The 22,936-nt window shown below is 40.5% G+C and overlaps 1 protein-coding gene and 1 long non-coding RNA gene across 3 annotated transcripts in view; one reads left to right on the top strand and one right to left on the bottom strand.

The window, feature by feature from the left end:
• Positions 1 to 22,936, top strand: part of LOC119494695 — a 75,168-nt gene that overhangs the window by 44,948 nt on the left and 7,284 nt on the right. The window lies entirely within an intron of this gene.
• Positions 922 to 22,936, bottom strand: part of klhl4 (kelch-like family member 4) — a 37,131-nt gene continuing 15,116 nt past the window's right edge. For both annotated transcript variants that reach the window (XM_037780769.1, XM_037780768.1), the window contains 10 exons: positions 19,472 to 19,639; positions 17,155 to 17,291; positions 16,628 to 16,824; positions 13,289 to 13,501; positions 10,248 to 10,434; positions 9,928 to 10,152; positions 7,815 to 7,977; positions 5,569 to 5,781; positions 4,026 to 4,197; positions 922 to 2,216 (listed from right to left, as the gene is read on the bottom strand). In XM_037780769.1, coding sequence (XP_037636697.1) covers positions 2,157 to 2,216; positions 4,026 to 4,197; positions 5,569 to 5,781; positions 7,815 to 7,977; positions 9,928 to 10,152; positions 10,248 to 10,434; positions 13,289 to 13,501; positions 16,628 to 16,824; positions 17,155 to 17,291; positions 19,472 to 19,614 — 1,710 coding nt within the window. In that variant the 5' untranslated portion in view covers positions 19,615 to 19,639 and the 3' untranslated portion in view covers positions 922 to 2,156. The remainder of the gene's footprint in view (positions 2,217 to 4,025; positions 4,198 to 5,568; positions 5,782 to 7,814; positions 7,978 to 9,927; positions 10,153 to 10,247; positions 10,435 to 13,288; positions 13,502 to 16,627; positions 16,825 to 17,154; positions 17,292 to 19,471; positions 19,640 to 22,936) is intronic.

Here is a 22,936-nt window from a genome sequence, read left to right as displayed (position 1 = left end):
ATTGCCATCATAATGTTGCACTCTAACATGAAGCACATTTAGCCCTTTCAGCCTGAATCAGACTATCATACGCTTATCATGTGATGCTGACTTGCTCAGTGTTAAATCACTGTGTTATAAACAGCGGTTGCCAAAATGTGGGCGGCAACTAGAGTCGACAAAGCAGTTTAGTCTAACAGATGTGGAATTTAAAATTGGGCAATACTGAGCTAACCCCCAGGAGAAGAATATAATGTTGTGCAACAATCATATCCATTGCAGGGACAAATATAATAAAGCTATTTTCATCACTCTCGGCTCGTTTCTGCATTATACTCTGCCTTTGAATTAATTGCACAGAGATGTACGGTATATTGTGGCGTTCAGTAATATTATACTCTGAACAGGTGAACTCAGGTGAAAGCTATTATCCTGCATTGATCTCCATTATAAGATCTGACAGGAGGAGATGCAGATAAACAGAAATAGAAAGTTAGGGAAGGAGATTTATCTTCACATCAGCTGAGATACGGATTGTGCAAAAAAGGGCTATGCCTCCAAAATGAAAAAGATAAAGGGTGTGTAATATTTTGTGTATTCTGAAAAGAACTAAAACTGTACATGTGAACACGTAAGCCAGTATTTTGTATGCGAAAACCATCAATATCTAACCAAACAAGCGAGAGGAGAGTGGGACGGGGGGACCTTGAAACTATTTGGAGGGTAAACAATGGAAGGCAAGCAATAACAGTTGGTCCTCAGTCTGTTGTGCGATATCAACAAACACGCTCGCTTGATTTAAAAAATGGGTGCTGCAGTGAGAAGAACACCGAGAGGTTAATGCCGACATCAAAGTAGCATCCAGGTGTCTTTAGTCGAAGAAGTTTACTTAAAGCAGAACAAGAGAAATCAAAATCTGCCACATTCGGCTCTGGACAAGGATTTGAACGTGCAGAGAAGACTGAAGTCATTTTATTTATAGGTTTGCATGCTGTACAAAATTATGATAAAAACTAACATTTGGCCCCAAAAACATGTTATAATTGCAGTTACAAATCGTTTTCAGAGTCACATCAGACTCAGATAGCTGGTTTGGATGCACCTGGTTAGCCATAGTTTGCTGTTTCTTCTGTGTTATTCCAATGGTTGTGATGCAAATGATAAGATCATATACACCACCCCAAAAAAGGCATCATATCCTTAAAAATTCAGAACAGTGATGTTGATATATAATATTGCGTAAATCAAATAAAACATTCGCTCAGCCAGCATGCCCAGAAATAAAGAATAATAACTGTAGTCACCAGAGTGAAGGCATGATCCTATCAACACCAATGTAGTTTCAGAAAGTTCACAAATAAATCTGTACAGCAATGTGAAATATCAATATGATATATTTTTCTGCAGTTCACAATTTTGTAAACTTTTTTTTATTTAATGCGTAACAAGACTTCCAAGACAAGCAAATGACTTTGGTGTTCTGTAGCTACAGGCTCAATAAAAAAAGAAATATATTATTCAGCAAAAAAGTTTGATTTCATTCCCGTTCTTTTAAACCAACCTGGACAAACTCCTGTTCACAGTGGTCTTCTTCCCTATAGAGTACAAATCTGTTCAGACCACCCACTAAGGAAAGACACAGGTTACATTTACAGTATGTATCATAGCAACTTTCAGTGGCTATAAAGTGGAATACAAACCCCAAAATATACTGTACTGTATGTGATGGCACTGATAAGAAAAGTCTCTGTATAGATGTATACTAACCTGCAGGCTTATTTACTTCAAATGTAACTTTGACATTTACGGACATACACAGAACATTTCATAAAACTAGTATAACAAAGCAGTACAACAAAGGCTTGGCACTTGCTACAGCTTTAGCCAAGTCTATGAAAATTCTTGATCGGTTGAGAATGTGGAGAATGTGCAGTGCATTCCAGTTTCTGAATAAGTCCTCCCCAGTGGGCAGGCATGTCCACTAATGATAGAAACAACGGTTTATGGGCAAGGCTCTGCCTGTGTCTCCCATCTGAAAAATGTGGAAAGCAGAGTTAAAGGAGAAAAAAAAAAAACACACGACTCTCGAAGGATGTGTCCTTGATCCGTTGTTTTGTTTGTCCACTCTTCTTCGCCGCGCTCTCATTTGTTTCCCATGCTGTCGTGAGACAAAGCGCTCAAGGCAATTTCACCACCACCACGCAGGCGCCTGCCCTGCCAATGTTGAGAGGGACCTCCTGCAGGACGACAGAGAGGTTAGCATGCAGCCTCTCGTCTGAGGCCGTCTTCAAAAAGAATCCCATTTTACTTCATGCAGATAAGAGGGTTACAGAGGCAAGATTGGAAAAACAAAGCAAGCCATAAAATATTGATAGGCGTTAGTGACTTCAGCAGATTTATGCCGATTTCTCCCGAACGGTGTTAACTGGAACCCCGATGTATAACGTGTAACCAGTTCTGGCAAAAACAAGCTACAATTCCATTAAGAACCATTTTAAATGTCAAAAGTTCCCTATTTTTATTGATGTCTAAAACAATAATAATAGAATATTTAAACTGTGTTGTGTAACCATAGACTGAAATAGATTCCCACATGGGGCGAAGTGGACACATGCCCAGGGCCCTGAGCTTAAGGTTTATTATTATTATTAGGGCTTTCAATTGATTGAAAATATTTAATAGCGATTAATCGCAAATTAATTGAAAATTTTTTTAATCTGTTCAAAATATACTTTAAAAGGATATTTGTCAAGTATTTAATACTCTTGTCAACAAGGGAGTGGGCAAGTATGCTTGCTTTATGCAAATGTATGTATATATTTATTATTGGAAATCATTTAACACAAAACAATGATAAATATTGTCCAGAAACCCTCACAAGTACTGCATTTAGCATAACAAATATGCTCAATCGTGATTATCATAAAGTGGGCATATCTGTAAAGGAGAGGCTCATGGGTACCCATAGAACCCATTTTCATTCACATATCTTGAGCTCAGAATATGGCCATGCCAGTTTTTCCTCACCAACATTTAGCACAAGTTTGGAGCGTTATTTAACCTCCTTTGCAACAAGCTATTATGACGTTGGTACTAATGGATTCCTTAAGTTTTCTATTATGTCAATATCTTCACTCTGGCTTTAAAACTGAACCCACTACAACCTCCGAAAGGTCGATTGCATTAATGCCTTAAAGAAATTAGTGACGTTAGAATGAACTTGCATAACGCGTTATTATCGTGTTAACTTTGACTGCCCTAATTATTATCTTTTTTCAATGTTAAGTATTTTAGTTTAAAATATTAGAGTAAATGTGATTTTGAAAATGTCGTTTGGTAATGTTCTATGACCAGAAAGAAGTTGTTGGTTTAGGTAAGAGGATTTATTTTTCACCGCGGTTTTGTGTTGTCATAGCTGTGGCTCTGTACTTCATTTGTTGTTCATAGGCTATTCATTTTATTTCAATTAAAGTGTTTGTTTTCACTCCTAAAGATGTATATAGTCTAGTGTGCTGTACATAGGGTAAGGAAGCTTTGCCATCATATTTTATGTTGTCATCACCTAAAAAATGGGATTTTGTTTTACTGTTGTGATATAAATGTAATTTATGGTGCTGTTAGATTGTGACTACACCACCCCGTCAATACAGGTGCTAGCCTGTTGTCTTTGAAAGGCTAAACGCCAGCAAATATGGATTGAAGCAGAATATTTCAGTCGATAAAAACATGTTGGATTTTGGAAATAATTGTCTTTTTTTCCAATCCATTTTGACTTCTGGACTGAGGACTGAGACAGTTACAGAGAGAAAGACTGAGTGTTGCAATGTCAAAGCTTCAAACTATTCAGTACAGCCCTAATGCTGTGTGGTTGCGGGTTGCCTTGTGCTACTGTTAGACCAAACTCTTGCTCGTTGGGGAGGGCACGTGCATGTTTACTATTTGCATGTGTAGGTAGGGGGTCCGTGGCGAGTTTGTGCCCCGGGCCCATGGTCATGATAATCCGTCCATGTGTGAAACTGTGATAAATTATTGGTGGATGTGATTACCTCAGTCCACTCATTGTTCTGTGCGTCGTAGGACTCGACCGTGTTCAGATATGACTGGCCATCGTATCCACCCACAGCATAAAGCCTGTCGCCCAGCAGACAAACACCCACGGCGTCCCGGGGAACACTGAGGGAGGACACAGTGGTCCACGTGTCCGTCTTTGGGTCATACCTGTAATTGCAAAATGTTGATTGTTTTTGCATTATGACTGGTAATGGTGAAAAATCATTTCACCGATCAGCATGAATCTCAAGAAGAAAGCAGCGTCCCAGCCCCACTAACTGAGACACCCTGATGTTCCCCCTCTTTAATCACAGACTGGCAACTCCTCTCAGCACACACAGAGAGCCAGATTGAAACTTAAAAGCCAAAAATTGTCTCTTGGACAGCAGCTGGCGGCAGCTGGCTCCACAGAGAGCAGGACTCATCAGTGGAGGCAGAAGTTGCTGGAAAAAAATAATAATTTCACCATGTTGACCGCTAAGATGAGGAAAATGAGACATTATATGATTTACTTTCAATCATTTTGGGGTAATGAAGTCATGTCTTGCTGAGACTTGGTACTATCGAAGATTAAAGCTACCTCATGCAGGTTTATATCAGTTTCACACAAAATATGTCAAATAATTATATGACCGAACGTGATCTGTAATAATAATTGTGAAGTATTGTGTATAAACACTAGATGCAACTACAGTACAAATAAGACTGCATAATAATATGTGAAACTGCCATAATCTCTCAAATATGTGACCGAGTAGGCACTAATGTATTCTAAATTATTTGATATTATATATTGCTTAAAGTGAGCAAAATACTTCAAATACATGCATTTAAGTTACATTAATTAACTACATTAAAATGAGGCTAATCGACTATAAAGAGCTCAATACAAATGATTCAAAATGCTTTCCAGTGAGTAAAATCATTGGAAAATATGTAAAAATCGGACAGCTCTAGAGGGTAACCATATGTTATTTGAGAACGTTTGGGAAAGTACATGAATGTTAAAATGAAACATCTTCTCAAATGTGTTTCTATCCTACACAAAAATATTTACATATATTCAAGCTAGTCTGTTGGGGTATCCTTGTTTTAGTTCTAGTACCACCACTTACAAAATAAGAAGAGATTATTTGAGATTATCAGATTGTTTTTTCTTTAAATGCACAAATAATGGGAAGCACATAATAATGAGGCGTAATTTGCAATCCAAAATGGGAGAAGGTATTCTGAGCAGTGAATTACAACTGGAGGTGCTCTACTGTGAGTTACATCAGATTCAGATTCAGAGGGATATTGCGGCCACCAGATGGTGCCAGATACTGTCAAATAAAACCATCTGTGGAAACTATGATCTCTTCATCTGAATATCATGGTATGATACAGACATGTCTCAAAATGTTGGAACAGGGTGGGGATCAAGAGTTTCTCCTTTTTGTTTTTACAGCCTCCTCCCCTCCCATGACTGAATTCAACTGCAATCCAAAACCTCTTACGCAACATTTTTGTGTTTTCTCCAGAGAAGGAGCGTTTACCGACCTTTCAACACAATCGGAGAGTCTAGAACAGTGGTTGGAGGCGGGGGCGTCGTGTCCGCCTACAGCATACAGGAAGTTGTTGTACGTCGCCACGCCCACTCCTCCTCGCCTCTTGGCCATGGGAGCACACATGCTCCACTTGTTGGTGTGCGGATCGAAGCACTCCATCGACCTCAGGCACGAGCTGCCGTCTCGACCACCTACTGCAAACAATCTGAGAAATTACACAAGGCGGGTTAAAAATCTCAAACAATCTGACATGTGCATACAGTACTAGTGGATGTCTGGTGGGGGTAGCTCCCATCAGTTGTCAGATGTTTGTAAAAACAGTGATTATAGTGACATATTTTGTAAGATACAGCAGTGTGCAGTGGATAGCATTTTTCAAAGGCCCTTTCCTTGAGAGTGTTCTCTCCCAGAAAGATCACATCAGTGTTTTAAGTGCTTGTAGCTCACAGGCCCGACAGCAAGAAAGTAGAGGCTAGGGAAACAGTTTCCTTGTTGTCTATTTTTGACCTAGATGCAGAAATAACTCCGCATCGACTTTAACGCTGAATACTGGATGGAGCCGAGCAGCAGCCTCTTTCCTCCTTCGGCACGCCAAAATATTTCAATTAGGCTGAGAGCCGGTCTGTTCTTTGCTTAATTTACTTTGAAATAGTGTTGTTAGGCATTTAATACATGCAAATACACAAAGTGTTTTGCTTTTATAGAGTCTAGATTACCCTGTATAAATTACCACACTGATCAGAACAGCCTTTGCTCTGAGCTGCCGACTATACTGCAGCCACCGTGTAGTTTATCTAACATAGGCCACAAAGGTTGGAGGTATAACATTGTCAAACTATTACTGCACTAACGCTGCACTTCAGCTTTTCCTGGACTAGTACGCTGTGAGTTACATAACTATGACTGTGTTATTGGATGATCTATTCCAAGTATTACATTACTGCTGACCGTTTTCCCAAAGCAAATTATTGAATTTTTCATGTTAACTCATTTCAGTACAGTCAGTAAAATGAACTTTCAGAATATTTAATGGTGGACATAAACATATTCTCTACTTTAGTGTTTTTGTCAGTCACATTATTTTTGCATGGAAACAACAGATGGCTTATCACGTTAAACGCAGACATGATGTTCATGCTTGAATTTCAAGTCTATAAACAAGGTGATTTTGTAATAGACTGCCTAAAACATGTAACTATATAGCAAGGAATCTCGCTCGTCCGAATGACTTTAAACTTGGCGAGTATATTGCTCAGCACCCAAGGGAGTGCAGTGTCGAATGTGGTGCAATTTGGCCAGATGGTGGCACGATAACAATGAACTTTACGTTTGTGGGTCCAGACAATCTATCCATATATGCAACGCCCATTTGTTTCTGATTCTCCACCATTTTTGAACTGTGTCCAAATCAGATTTCTTGCAACTCCTTCTACACATTTTGAGCAATCTGCACACACAGTTTGGTACACAACATATCTGGACAAAGTTGGAAATATTTTAATTTTTGAATTGTTGATGTTTCATACAGTTTTGCTATAGCTAGCCCTGAAAGTTTGCTCAAATGCTGTGGGCAGGGCTTATATTACAAAAAATGTCATATAGCTCCTGAACGCTTTGTGCTATTGCAACCACAATTGCTTGACGTGTAGATATGTCTGAATAGCCATGGCCAATTTGGTACCATTTGGCCATTAGGAGGCGCTGTAGCAGCATCATCTAACTATAAAGAAAGGAATGTCTGTCAGTGTATGTATGACTGTCCTTTGCATATCTCGAGAAGCGTTCATCCAATCAACTTCACACTTGACGGGTGCAAGCAGCCATACCGCGTTCTCGACAATGCTGCAAGCAGCACTTCTGGGCCCGTTCCGGACGAATACGCGCTCCGAACGGGCTATGCACTAGTGCACAAAAATGCAAGTACCCTTGCGCTGTCTGGTTATTATAACACTGTAATATTCAACTTTTCTACATTTAAAAAGCAAACTTATATTTAAGGCAGACAGGGCCCGTTCAAAACCATGCACCGACACTGGCATTCCTTTTTTACCGCCTGCACTCGTCCGCCTCCTCACTGTCTGTTGTGGCTCTACAAATGCCAGTGACCTCGAACTCAGGCCCCGTGATATTTCACAGTAGCAGAAAGACAATAATGGACTTTGCTTCAAAGTGTAAAGTTGCACATTTTTCAGCATTAAAATGTCAGAAGGTCTGTATAGGTTCGATAAAGCAACTTACTTTCCATTGAGTGCCGTGACTCCCATGGTGCTCCGTGGTGTCGACATACTGGCCACGTAGTTCCACTGTCTGGCCTGCGGGTCCCAGCGTTCCACTGTGTTGAGGTAGCTCCATCCGTCGTGGCCTCCCACAGCATACATGGGGCCCTCCAGCACAGCAATACCTGCACAAATGGAAACCAGAGATACATGTTACCCACAAAAGCCTGCTGTTTTTTATATGGTGATTTAGTTAAAGAAGATGTCCTATTAGATGATTAACGATGCCTGTAAGTATTATGTATTAATATGTGTGTATTTGTATAAGGTGATCGTGAAAAAATTCCAAATCAAACTCTTGTTTTCTTTCAACAGTTCTCAGAGAGAGCTGAGGTGGAGCAACATTTCTCATTTTAGAACTGGGCAGAGTGAGTCATGCAGCTGACCAAATCTATTCAGAAAACAGGAAGACTATAAAACTGCATTGTTATTCCTCATTCTCAAGTCGCAGAGGAAAGCGGTTTTCCCCTGCAACATTGCAGAGGATGTTTTAACACAATAGATTTCTATATGATTTCCTTTTTGTGAGAGTTCAATTACTTGGAGGGAACATGAGGGCATGGCTGTATTCGGAGAACCTCGAATGACACAAACACTGTCAGACAGAAACAATTCTCGTAGTGAGACTTTCTTTTATTACCGACTGGTGGCTTTGGAATAAAAAAGAAAACCCATGATGCACACAGCAGGAAATGGTTGGGCAGGGGCGTTGGTGTAGACGCTAAGCTCAAATATATTCAGACTCAAAATATGCACGCCACAAGCAAAGCAGCAAGAGATATTTGCTGCGGGAAAGATGAAAGACAACACAGGTAATCTGTACAGTGTGATCTCCTGGGCTGGCTGATACCTCCGACCACACTGGGTGAGCGAGCTGAATGCTTTGACAAGATCTCCCTGTTCTGTTACCCAGACCTGTTTCAACTGTGAATCAAAACGCTTCTGATATGAGATTTATTGGGCAGGGAAGGCTGAGGAAGAGCAGGGCCAGCACAGCCTGCCAAGCTTTGATAGGGGAATGGGAAAATATCAAAGGTCTATCTCAAAAAGAAATGTATGATTTTTTTTTTTCTTTTTCTTTTTTTCTTTTTACAGCATTGCCAGTTGTGACCCTCCTGAGCATGCATCCTGCAGTTTTTGGTGTTTCATAACGCCAGGTAGCCTGACCAAGCTAAAACCTCAAACATGGAATCAGTTGGAAGAATTGTTTTATTGTTAACATCCACTGAAAACATAATAATAAAGTTAGAAAGAATTTAACTAAAAAATATACACATAAAATGTGGATTGAGAACTTTGAAATAATTTTCTTGATGACATATAGAGCTGAAAAGAGTAGAGTTTATTAATCAATCAATGAATCATTTCAGTCATTTATCAAGTAAAACTACCTCAGATGGGAGGATTTGATGATTTTCTATGTCATACATGAGGGATGGGGGTAAAATCAATACAGCATATTATCGCGACTTTTTGCGTGGCAATATTGTATCAATACACGGACGTCAAGTATCAATCTTTTATTATATTAACTATTAACCTCTTAACAATCCGACGGTCATGTTAGCTTGTTCGGGAGTACGCTGAAAAACACTCCTAAATTAGGGTAAATCTTGGCAAGGAAAAATTGCCATAGCCATTTTCAAAGGCGTCCCTTGACCTCTGACCTCAAGATATATGAAGGTAAACTCTGTCATACATGATGATAAACTAAATATCTTTGGGTTTAAGATTGTACGACGAATAAAACAAGCAATTTGAATGCATCATTTTAGGCTCTGAGAAAGTTTTACGGGTGTTTTGCACTATTTTGTAACACATTATAGACAAATCTATTAATCGGTTAAATGAGAGAATAACTGGAAAAATAAATGATCATTAGTTGCAGCCCTGACATATTCGTCATTTCGAGTGTCCACATTTCGTTGTAAGTTTTTAAAATGTTGAATTTAAAAAGTGACTAGATATTTTGGAATGGCAAAAAATCTGTAATTATTAGATTATATATCACTGTGTTTTCTCTCTTTTTAATGAAATAAGTGGAGCTACATTTGCCCCACAAGACAAACACTCACCAAGTCCATGTCTGTGTGTTGACATGGGGGGCATGGTGGACCACACTTTATTGATCGGATTGTAGCACTCCACCATGTTGGACGTCTTGAGTCCATCTCTCCCTCCGACCACATACAGCTTGTTGTCTATCACTGCGACACCAAACTGCAGCCGGCGTCCGTTCATGACTCCAACCTGGACCCAAGTGTTAGTCCGCAGGTCGTACTTCTCTATGGTGGTGGAGCCTAAAAACCACAGACACAGCAAGCATATTGCAATTTAAATGAACTGCGTTGCTGTGTATTGAATCGATAACTACTGCATATGAGCCATACAGTACCTTTGGTAGCATCCATCCCTCCTACAGCATAAAGTGCGCCCACAGTGGACTTTCTGGGTTTGGTTCTTGGGCTCTGAAACATGGGACGTCTCTCAGGCAGGAGATGGTACTTCATGGCCTCCATCAGCAGCTTTTGGCATTCCAGATCATCGGAGAACATCTTGTTGTTTTCCAGATCTGCAAGGAGCTACATTTCAAGGAATCTCATTAATAGGCAGGCTGCAAATGCATTCAAAATGTAATGTGTAGAAAAAGGGGTAAATGTTTAGTGTTTGTTCAGAGGTGGGACCAAGTCAGAGTTTTGCAAGTTACCAGTAAGTCTTTGCACTCAAGTCCCAAGTCAAAACAGGAATGGACCCAAGTCCTAAACCTTGAGTGTTGAGTTCTAAACAAGTCATAACACGCTCTTCATCAAATGTAATGCCATTTTTACAACAAAGTAATAATATATTAAATTTACAAAAGAGGCTATTTTCGATCAAAAGGCTGAAGTGGAAGTGAAGTCACAAGTCGCTGGTGTTAAAGTCCAAGTCGAGTTGCAAGTCTTTTTTTTGATTTTGTCGAGTCTAAAGTCATCACACACGTCTGGTGTTTATACAAATCACCTTTGAAGAGATGTAATGAAATGCCTGTAATGTATGATTACATGTAAGAGTGAAGAGCATCTTGAATAGCAGATTTACTCAACACAAAGACCCTTGTGCATAAACAGATCTTTAGATGTGGTATCAGCAAGTCTTTAGTGATATGGTTTATGTTAAAAGCAGGAAATCAACATTTTCATAAAACCATTTGCAGCCACAGTAGTAATATTTTGTATCTGTTTGGAAAATACTTCACCAATTCTTTTAGAAAATACCCAACATCTCACCTCTGTATAATATTGAACCTCACACTGTAGATTGAAGCAGTTGCTTTTTAAGGAGAACATTTTTTATGTGGTTTTATTGAATATTTCACCACACATTTAATTTTCATGGATGAAGATTTTATATATCGCTATTGATCTTGTTATGCCTACAAGTAATGTCTGCAGCACTGCTCTGCTCATCTTTTCAGTTTCTACTAAATGCAGAACATGTTTTGACAAATACCGTGATTCATTTCTGTTGTTTATTTGCCTAACAGCCAACAATATCTCCCCAGCCAATGGATGAGATAAATTATGTGTTAGCTCATATTTTCCACATAGTTTTTATTCATAAAAACATTCACTTCATTGTTGTGTGCAGACAACATTGTTGTGGATTGTTTATTTATCCTGCATCTATTCATACAATATAAAGTAATAAATAAAATACGCAGGTGCATAATTAGTTTTGGAAATCTGTCAGTGAAAATAAAGCTGCCATCCTTTATAAGGGAGATACTTTCACACTTCAGATCTACTAAAAATTGCTTATCTGGGTTTGATGTTATGTAAATTAGATAGACATGACACAGATGTAAAACAATGCCTCTTCTCAGAAATACAACATTCATAAAATTGAGTTGCTGTGTTTAAAACAATAATAATTCAAACGTAAGCAAGCTATTTATAGCCTGACAATGCATTTAAAAACTCATGTGTAGCTGTCATACTGTCAGTTTGATTTATCACTGAGAGGGGAGATATTTTTTCTTCAGCCACTAACATAAACAAAGTGATTATTGACAGAGCAGTAGTTCATTGCCTTCCAGTGGTCAACTGGAAGACTGAGGGTGAACTAGGAGGTTCTCTTGAGGTTAATGTATGGTACTTAAAGCTTAAAGTAGTCGATTCATCGATTAGTAGATCGTCTTTCAAGCTCAAATGCTAAATATTCCCCGTTTCCAGCATCCAGACAGTGAGGATTTGCTGCTTTCCTTTGTCTTATATGATAGTAAACTGAATCTCTTTGGATTTTAGACTACTGCATTAGAATATGTCATGTTATGCTCTGGAAAATTATGATTTTCAACATTTCCTGACATTGTATAGACAAAACGACTGACATCCTGTAAAAATATTAAGAAAACATTTGTAAAAAAAAAGGTGCATTATAAATCCAAGGAGGCTTAAAAGAGAATTTGTGGCACCATATCGCGTCAAATCAGCGGGGTAGCCTTAAACACATGCACAGTAAAGTCTGGTCTGCACTTGCCGAAAGGCTCAATAGCTGGCGCACGATCACAGAGCATGGGGACGATTGATTCGTTTCACAAAGACATCCTCAGGGAGGGTGTCAATAGTAGCCTACTTTATGAGTGAGAGTTACAATTCTGCAGTATTGAAAAGATCTTTAATAAAAGACCATAAACAAGTACTTTCTATTTGAAAACGTTCTATTGGATATCAGCCGCCATCCGTTCGAACGTACCCAAAAAGTTTCATTCAGGCCGAGTCATAGGCTGTATAAAATATGGACGTAGTCTCCGTGACGTCACCCATAGGTCTGAGAAGAGCCGTTGTGAAGCTCAAAGTGGATGACTCCGGCTGTCACCATCTTGGCAGTGACGACACAGCCTCAACGCACGGCAAATCCAGAAATGTGCTCTGGATCATCGGTGGAACTGAGGCGGGCACGGGGGGGACGCAGCAGAGCAGACAGCGAGCAGCTAGCAACCTGGTACGGCACCCAATTATGCCCAACTTGAAGCCTCGGGTGAGTTATATAAAAATTCATCCCCGGAACAGTTGTTATGAACGGGGAAATTAGCTATAAAGACCAAAACCATGTTTTGTACCAGGCTGTAAACATGTTTATTTCTGCTGTAAAGTTGAGCATTTCAACATGTGGTTCTGGGGATTGACTCGCTTTTGGAGCCAGCATCAAGTGGCCATTTGAAGTACTGTAGTTTTTTTGCACCTCCACGTTGGTTTCATTTCTCAGCACCGGAGGCTTCTGCTTGGGCCGATCGCACCCAAAGAGCATCTGAGCGAACAATATCCCTTTTATTGTGAGGCCACAGGAGACGCTGTGACAGCTTAGTTCTCTTCCAACAAAGGAAAAGCACAGTATATGATCCTGATCACACCTTTTCCTCTGCCACCATCTCTACCTCTTTACCCGCTATCTCACCTGTGGAGGAAGAAGAGGCAGGCGGATGAAGGCGAGGAGCACCCCGAGGTCCTGCTGTCGATGCTGGACGTCGTGTCGCACCCACATCATCAAAGCCTGGAAGATGGTCTCCTCGTCGGGGACGTTGATGTCATCACTGGAGAGCAGCTTGACAATCTCAGCCGTGGGGAGCAGCAGGAACTCCTGGTTCTGAATGACCTCCAGGAAGTGTTCCTGGAACAAAGAGGAGACACGTAGGAGGCAGATAATCATCAGTCATTAGCCGAGGAGTACGCTCGCTGCTGCGTCGTGTGTGTCTGTGTGTGTGTGGTTGTGTTTCCACACCTATGAGGACCAAATAGCACAAGGACAGAGAGGTGAAGAAAAACGAGTGCGAATAGATAGAGGACGCCAATTTAGAAGCGACAATTTCTGACACAGCCACCGTGAAATGCTCTCCATTTCTCACACATTTTGAATGAACAGATGAAACTGTCATCTGTTTCACTTAGCATCTGATCCACGCAACAGCGGGCTACAAATCAATCTGGCATAAAACATCTCCAAAAAAAACCTCTTCATACGCTTATACAGAATGATCGTACATGACACCATTAAACCATTATAAGCCTTTTGATGAGGAACAGAGAGTCGCTGCACACCAACATTACCATCACACCAATGCAGTGCCCGGCTCCAAGTTTTGTGGAAGCGGTTCTCTATTGCCGTTCTTAAGATTGATCTTCCATTTACTGGCCAGAAGCCCAGGCGATATTACAGCGCTGCATGGCTACCTCTTCAAGGACATTGTCTCTGGGCAGTCCCATTAGCGATGATGCTATATAAAACACCCTCCAGCTTCTACGCCTCTATGTTATATCCAACATTAAAACACTCAAACGGCATACGGAGCGATCCTCGGCCATAATCACGCCCTGATTCCTTTTTGAACGAGGCAGCTGAGCATTAATTATTAAGCTGCCTGAATGACTTAGACTGGATGCTCAACAATTAAGAAAAACAAGCACGCTATTGATCATCAACTTGCAGCAAATTACGTCGTCTCGGCCCGATCTATTATGAGAGCAGGTTTTAAGAGCTCAACACAGACGGCCTTAATGAAATGAGGGACATCTATCGATCTGTTGTGCTAACACTGAGGGAGAAAATGCCATCCAACTCTTTGACGTTGCTTTAGACCAATTATTTGTAATTACCAGTCCCGAGCAGCTGACAACAAAATTGAAAGCTCCACCGAGTTTGTTTCATGAACATTTAAAAGGCTGTGCTTTCCGATGCTGGCAAACTCATTGGTGGGTAAACTGCTTGGAAAACAAGATCAGCGGGAGAGGATACTAATTGATTTAACTACTGCAAAAGAGTAATTGTGTAATAACAGTGTTTTCAGAGGAGAAGGAACGCTGATGTTTAATGGGAATGAGGGTGGGAGAATTACTTTTCAAGAACACTTTGATTACCATGTAATTTGTAGAGGCTGGCAAAGACAGACAGAGATATATTGTCATTTTTCTAAATTGGGATTCATTGACAAAATCCAAATTCTGTAATAGTTATTGAGATATATATCACTGAAATATAGTTTTATTGCTGGAAAGACATCCCAAACAATACATTTTTATCTACGGCAACATAAAAAGGGCAGCTCTTTCATAAAGGAAAAGGATGTTAGAGGCGGATCTCCGCTGCTGTGCTCAACCAGGAAACACAAGCTTATCAAAACACAACTCGCCCCACTCCCAACCCAGAGGACGGACTTCCAGGAAGCCCACAGCTCTCGCTGCTCATTACTGAAGTGATTGAACAGGAAGTTGGCCCTCTTGTGCAGTTTGATGATTAGATTAACCTCCTGGTCCTGGATGGGGCCTATGTAAACAGGCTGAGCAGATGTCCTCTAGGAGATAACTCCCTGCCTCATGCTGTCACTTCTGCGTGGCCGAGCAGAGACGTTATCTGACAAATACGTGCTTGAATCTTAATCCAATGCAAATATTCCTCGCAGAAATATATAGGAAATCACATTCTCACAAGTCAGGCAGCGCACTAATCAATGCAGAGCAACGCGGTATCTCTTATTGGCAGCCACATAACCAAATTAGATAAAGTGAAAGCATGAAACTATTCAATTTCTATTCAAATGTGGATGTCGACCCATTTCTCTGCTGAAATTAGATGATATAAATAACCAAGACACTGACAGTTCATTCCTTTACAGGTTATGACAGGTTATTTAAATTAAGTAGCCTCAAAACAGAGGACGGTCACAAATATTTCAATGTCTTATGTACAGTATACCAAGCCATGAAGTTATCTATTGCATTCGCAAAACAATGATTATTACTAGGGCTGTCAGAGTTAACGCGATAATAATGCAAATTTGTTTTGCCACCACCAATTTCGAATTAAAACTTGCGATTTTTAGGATTGTAGCGTGCTCAATTTCAAAGCTTGAAACTACAAAACCTAAGGAATCCATTGGTATCAACCGTGTCATACTAGCTTGTCGCAAAGAAGGTTAAATAACGCTCCAAACTTATGCTAAATTTTGGCGAGAAAAAACTAGCATGGCCATTTTCAAAGGGGTCCCTTGACCTCTGACCTCAAGATATGTGAATGAAAATGGGTTCTATGGGTACCCACGAGTCTCCCCTTTACAGACATGCCCACTTTATGATAATCACATGCAGTTTGGGGCAAAGTCATAGTCAAGTCAGCACACTGACACACTGACAGCTGTTGTTGCCTGTTGGGCTGCAGTTTGCCATGTTATGATTTGAGCATATTTTTTTATGTTAAATGCAGTACCTGTGAGGTTTTCTGGACAATATTTGTCATTGTTTTGTGTTGTTAATTGATTTCCAATAATAAATATATACATACTTTTGCATAAAGCAAGCATATTTGCCCACTCCCATGTTGATAAGAGTATTAGATACTGATACAGATAAAACCTGTGATTCATTTGTGATTAATCGCAGTTAACTATGGACAATTATGCGATTAATCGCTATTAAATATTTGAATCGATTGACGGGCTTAGTTATTACACAGAGTCAGTGTGAGAAAAATCAAAATTAGATATGCACTGGAAAAAACCCACCTTGGATTATGTGAAGCAGAGTTCATTTGATACAGTGTGGGCTGCCTTTCATGTGAAATTACATATAATGTTAATTAAACTACATTTTTTTTAAAAGCTGTTATAGCTTTCATTACCACTGCTCCCCTTGTGTATTCATGCAATGAAGAGTCACTTTGAGAGTGCGATCTCTTCTCACAAAATGAATAAATTTAGCCCACCCCAGCCATGTAAATGCGGTCTAGCTCTATTCGCCCTCCTACCATGGTGTAGTTGTGAGCCACGTTGAGTAGGTCCACACAGCCCTGGGCGTCTGCAAAGGAGCGTATTCCCAGGCAGTTGGAGGGATGCAGCTGTTTCATCAAGAAGTTACAGCAAACCTGGATGACTTGTGAGAGCTGGAGGAGGCAAGCTGCCGCCAATAAACTCTCAATGGTCTCCTCTTTCAGCTCAAGGACGCCTGCAATGTCAGGACAAGCAAAATATATATTTATGAGGTAGCCATAATGGCAAACACAGTGGTGGGAGACGTATTGCAGTCGAGCAAACTGGATAATCATCATAATGTTATTTTTCCCTATTTTACTATTTAAATACTGTAAATATGGATATTCCCAACAACAGCACTTATCAAAGGGGATTTGTCCTGTAAAATAAAGCAACGTTATGTTAAAGTGCTGCCCAGTCAGTCAGTGATGAATTGCCTTATTGATCCATTTTAATCAAGCTTGGACTTCAGAAGTCTCATAACTACTTACAAGAGCTAGTGAACGTCTTTACGAGCACTCACCGGTGTAGGCGAAATGAACCAGGGATCTGAGGGCCTCCGGGTCGACTCCCTCCATCTTGATCTCCTCCTGCTTTGCCTCTCTCACGTCGCTGGTGAACATAGCAGCAAAGTAGTCCGACACGGCACTTAGGACCAGTCTGCCATAAAGAAAACGCAGTGAATTAATGCTCTTGTACCGTAATTATGTCCATAGGAGATCTATATGCTGATTAATTTGAGTGGTTAGTGAATCAATCCTGAGATTGCATTTCCTCGAATGTTGCTTTGCTTCATAAGGAAAGGGCATATCTTTGGAGTATAGTGTGTCACACTGTGTTGTTCAGGGCTCCAGAGTGCGGCATTTTGCAACCAAAAATCTGTTAAGTGTGACTACATATTTTCAGTAGTCACACCAGTGCGCCTGACGTGTCTGTCTCTGCGTGTATGTGTGAAACCGCGCCTTCTACTCCTCCTCGAACAAAATCACAACCATAAAACATACTGGTTATTCAAAATGAAGAGACCTATTGATTGTTTTTACGTCAAGAAAAGTGCTGCAGTTCCCGTTACACCTGTCCCTGGTACTGAATAGCCCAGCCCAGCCCAGACCGGCATCACCGGCGGAGCACCACTCCACCTCCTGTCTCTTGTGTGCGTGACACTACTATAGGTACATTTAATAACACGAAGCAACTTTACGCTCTTCTCTGCTCCGATGATCGCCAAACAGCTGATCTGCTCGTAGTGCATCTCTCTCTCTCTCTGTCATTTGACCACTCACTAGCTGCGCACACATTACATTAGGCTACTCTTATACCAACATAATATGTAAACATGTGGATACCTGATGGTACCGTAGGTAGACTGTTAAACTCGCTATTGATGTGTCCAGGAGACCCCGATAATGCTACATTATGAAGAACAAATCTGTATTGAAATCGGCAGAGCGAGAGCTAAATGGGAGGTGTCATTCATTTACATTATGATGCGTTCAGGCTCTATTCAGTTAATGACTATTGGACGAAGATTAATTAGAACGTTATCATGATGTGTGTAAATGTGCTCTCTTGAAATGTAGTTTTTGTTGAGAGATGTTTTCACAGCAGTATAAAATAGACATTGAATTATGACCTGTTTGACTTCCTAACAAAAACCAGTATGCAAATGGTAATAAAGGAGTGTATATTGAAGTACATAGGATTTATTGTTTGACTTTTGTTATTTACCGTGGTATCGAGAATCGTGAAATTTCCCTGGTATTGGTATCGACTACTAAATTGCTGGTGCACCTAAATGAAAAAGTCAGGCGCACCAGTGCAACCAATGTAAAAAGTTATTCTGTAGCCCTGCTGTCGGTGCAATAATTTCAAGTAGTACTGTTTCTAAAAGTGATGCTTGTGTGCTTTTACATTCCCCCCACATTCTGTATCACTCCATCTTGTCAGTGTATGATAAATGAAAGTATCCCACATATGTCATGTTGCTAATAGCTATACTGGTCAGACTTCTAATTATGTTAGCTCATTTGTCTAGCTCACATGACACAGTGGTTGATTCATGAAGGAAAGGAGAGATCATATGGCGATACAAGGAAGTGAAATCGAGATCGTCATTACCCATACATCCATAATGTTGTGGATTTCTAATATTTGTATTATTATATCATTCATCATTCATATTATTATTATAATATCTCTGCTTTACTTGGGTGTGCCCTATGAGCGAATATAAAGCCACATTGCAGTCAGAGAGCTGATTATTACAACTAGGTCAGTCACTGACACTTTCTCTGTGAATTCTGGTTTTCTGTTTCATGAGTCTGTCTGGGTGAACTAACACAATATGCTGGCAGCTAGACATATACGAGCACATGTACTCAGTGGACGTGATGCCTCTCTGCATTCAGGGGATGGTGCCATGCGATCTGTTCAATTCAGCCATTCAACCGAGGGGCTGGATGCCCAAATATTGACAGCTCCATGTATTGGATCACACGGCGCAAATGTAATGTGGAAATGAGGAAGGGCAGAGGTGTAATTAGATCACAGCGGTGTGTGCATTATTTAGATGCAAACCAGTGAACATGGAGTTTGCATATCTTTCCCATCACCTGAAAATCAGACGATGAATCTTGCTTTGCATTTCAAAGATTATCTGATTATTCCTCAGATGGGTCGAGACTGACCAAATATGTTTCAGCATGCGAAACTGTGGTCCAGACCAAAGCCTGAATGCTCACATTGACTGCTTAACTTAATGAAGTGAATCCAGATGAGCTTCTGTATCGATGCAGGTTGTAATTAATGGAATCAAAGAGGACAGAAGCACAAACACCAACCTGTGAGCAGGTATCTTATGATCCCCTGCTATCAATAGGACGTCGCACAGCTGCTTGTGCTGGAGGTAGGTCTCCATCTTACGGAAAGTCTGTTCCGCATGATTTGTGGCCTGGAAAAACTCATCGGAGGAGTTGTTGTTCATTCTGGAGAAGGTGCTCAGAGCCAACCTGTGGAGGAGAGGAGAGATGTTGTATGACTAAAAGAATGGACCAGAGCAATGGACCGTGTCTGTATGTCTATAACATCTTTGCATACTGTGCGTGTTATGTGCATTTTTTTTTTTTAAATGAAATTGTTGCAATTTCCAACATTTGGGCTTTGCACCAGGTGCCATTTGATTTTCAGAACATTGCATGTAGTCTCTCCTAAATAACCAGAGGAGCACTTAAAGGGACACTTTGGTATTTTTTAACCTGGACCCTATTTTTCCCATGTTTTCCTGTCTAACTGACTGATGGAGACAACATTTCTGAAATTCGCTTATTATTAAATACCCTTATTGAGGGAGAGCGCTGTAGATGGCAGCCGCTCACAGGCTGCAATATGGTGCTATTGGGGCAAGCTGGCACCATCATTTACACTAAAAGTGCTTGTTTTTGCCCTGACAGGTTCTGATTGTTATTATAATTGTCTGACGTTATGGAGAGAGTCTCGTTCAAGGAGAAGTCTGTTCTGAAATCTCGCGAGGTGACGTGTTGCCGGAAGACAACGGTGGAATAGTGGAATACATCCATGGTGGAAACGCGAGCGCCAGCCTGGCAGAGTTTGTTGTGTTGGAATACAGAAAGCGTAGCTTAGTGTTATCTAAAAGATTTTCAATGTAATGGTTGAATATTTAGATGATTTCGACAATGTGGATGAGGTGTTTGAATTCGATGGCCGCCCGTATTTATTTGAGCCAGAGTATATGGATATTCAGATTTAACAACGAGATTTCTCCTTGAGCGAGGACATAATAACAAACAGACCGGATTAAGCGAAAGGTAAGAAACATGTTTTGTTTCTCTCTGTCAGACTATAATAAAAGTCTGAGCCTGTCGGTGGTGAAAAACAAGCACTTTTAGTGAATGAACATCCAGGTTGAAAAATGCCAAAGTTACCCTTTAAGGTTTTGTTGCATTAAGCTTTCCCCTTATTATTCATTTTGGACATAGGCATGTGTAATAAATAGTGAGCCGTAAGCAATAACTTCACTTAAATGGGGACTTCATAGAACGCAGACAAAACAAATAAATAAAAAAACATTAGACACATCAGGTGAAATAAAGACTTTTAATTTAGGTAGACTAATTAATTAAAGAAATTAATTAATTTCGCCCACTGTTTCCTCTCCCAGTCCACTATCATAAGTAGGCTATGAAATAGAAAAATAATCAAAACGCTGTACACAGCAAGATAAGCAATATATTATTGAGGACACAGAAGCGCTTATTCAGACACATGGCACTCCTGAATCCTCTATTCCCTGCGGTGTATCTGCATCTGTCTTGCCACTCTAAGCTGAAATTAAAACTGTTATGAACTAAACTCCGTACATAAGTCGATAACTAAGTGCTGCGGTCTAATGGGACGAGCGAGTTCCACAATCTATGCAACAGCTTTCCAGACGGAATTTCTCTGTGTCGTATGCCTTTGTGTCTGCTCCTGTGTGCATCTGCATATCTGTGTGAGCACGTGGGTTTCCCAAAGACAGGGACTTAACAAGTGAACAAGCCTGTTCCTCGCAGCATTGTGGCGAGGCTGAGTCCCTGTCCCCGCGGGCTGCTAGATTACATGCTGTTCTACAGGCACCCAAGTAATCCCTCAGACTCGTGGCGAATAATGCAGCCCAGACACTTTGGTGTCCTTCACAGAGAAAGTCCACTCATTGACATTTAGGGTTGTTTGTCACGCTACATAAACAGACCCGAGCCGCCTCTCCGAGGGAATTTACTGTCATCTCACGGTCCTGCGGCTGTGTAAAGACTGATTGTGCTCAAGAAGAAAAGTCACTGCTATTTAAGTCGACACTTATTAGCACTCATACGCTGATATGAGAGCTGCATAAACTAGTAAAGTTACACATTTGTCAATACAAATGAACTGAAAACCCTGTTATGCTTGGCGGCGCAATGTATTGGCACATACCAAGATTGATAACACAGGAGGGATGGAGGGGGCGATGGCTCTTATCGATGTCCTGATTAACACTATTATAAAGTTTTTTAGCCGAGTGTGTGACTTTCTCCTCTTTGATTACCAAAAGCAACAACATTTTCCCTCTGGGAATTGTTTATATCGCCCTCTGGTCACAACAGTATCCTATAGTCTAATCTTTATTGGGAGACTTTATGCTAAATGCAAGAGTAATTTATTGCCCTGTCACGATAATTCCCCACTGACTCCGGAGTCTTGGAGAGGAACACCAAACAAGACTGAATAAGCAATGGGGCCGTAAAACTGAGATGCATTGCCTTTGTATTGGCTCCAAGGCATGCTGTAAGGATTTTTCATGCCTACCAATCTCTCCGACACTAATTGCTTTGGTATCACATTCTGGGGAGCAGTAAATTTCTCTGTGGGGTATATTTCGCTTTCAGTAGAGGGTTGGATCGTCGGAGGTATAGCCCAATTTTATTGAGGCACTAAAGCCCCAGAACACCTTACTCTAGAGAAACCGCTGTAGGGACATTGCTGTACGTTGCATATTACTAAGCAATTCACAGAGAGTCACAGACCCTAAAATACTATAGATTTCTTTGTGTGGTCTACAAACTATTTCAAACTTGCATTCCTTGAACAGTGAGAAGGTGAATTAGCCTAAGAATACAATCCCATCTCATCCTACATGACGTTTACTTCCATGAGCAAATTTCACCTGCAGTCTTGTCATTTGCTCTGGCTCACACCACCCCAAGATATCACACCACAATGTGAATAATTGGATCTGAGAAAAGACATTGCATATTCAAAAAACTCTAACGAGCTGTTCAGGTGAAGCAGAGGCTGTGTTGTTTGGAGCAGGTTTTAAGGCTGTGTTATGGAAACTCCATATGCTATTTTTTTTAGCACAAGATACAATGCTAATCTAACTATAAAGGAATGTCTTTATCTGTCTGTTCCTCTGTGTGTTATTCACATAGCTCAAGGACCGCTCATTCAATCTACTTTACACTTGCTGAGTACCCAAGGGAGTGCAGTATTGAATGTGGTGCAATGTAGCCAGATGGTGGCGCTATATCAATTAACTTTACGTTTTGGCCTGTAACTTTCGAAACGTAAGTCTCAGAAACAAATTCAGATTTTGTGGGTCCAGACAAATCTATATATATATAAGCCACGCCCATTTGCATCTTAGCACTTTGAATTTTCCGCCATTTTCAATTTTGTCCAAATCTGAAACTTCTTCTACAAATTTTGTGCAATCGTCACCAAATTTGGTACAGAACATCTCTGGACCAGGCTGGAAATAGTAACTTTTGGGG

Source organism: Sebastes umbrosus, chromosome 9 (assembly GCF_015220745.1).
Source record: "Sebastes umbrosus isolate fSebUmb1 chromosome 9, fSebUmb1.pri, whole genome shotgun sequence".
Lineage (NCBI taxonomy): Eukaryota > Metazoa > Chordata > Actinopteri > Perciformes > Sebastidae > Sebastes > Sebastes umbrosus.
Note: the sequence above shows the minus strand (reverse complement) of the source record. Positions and strands in the feature narration are given on the sequence as shown.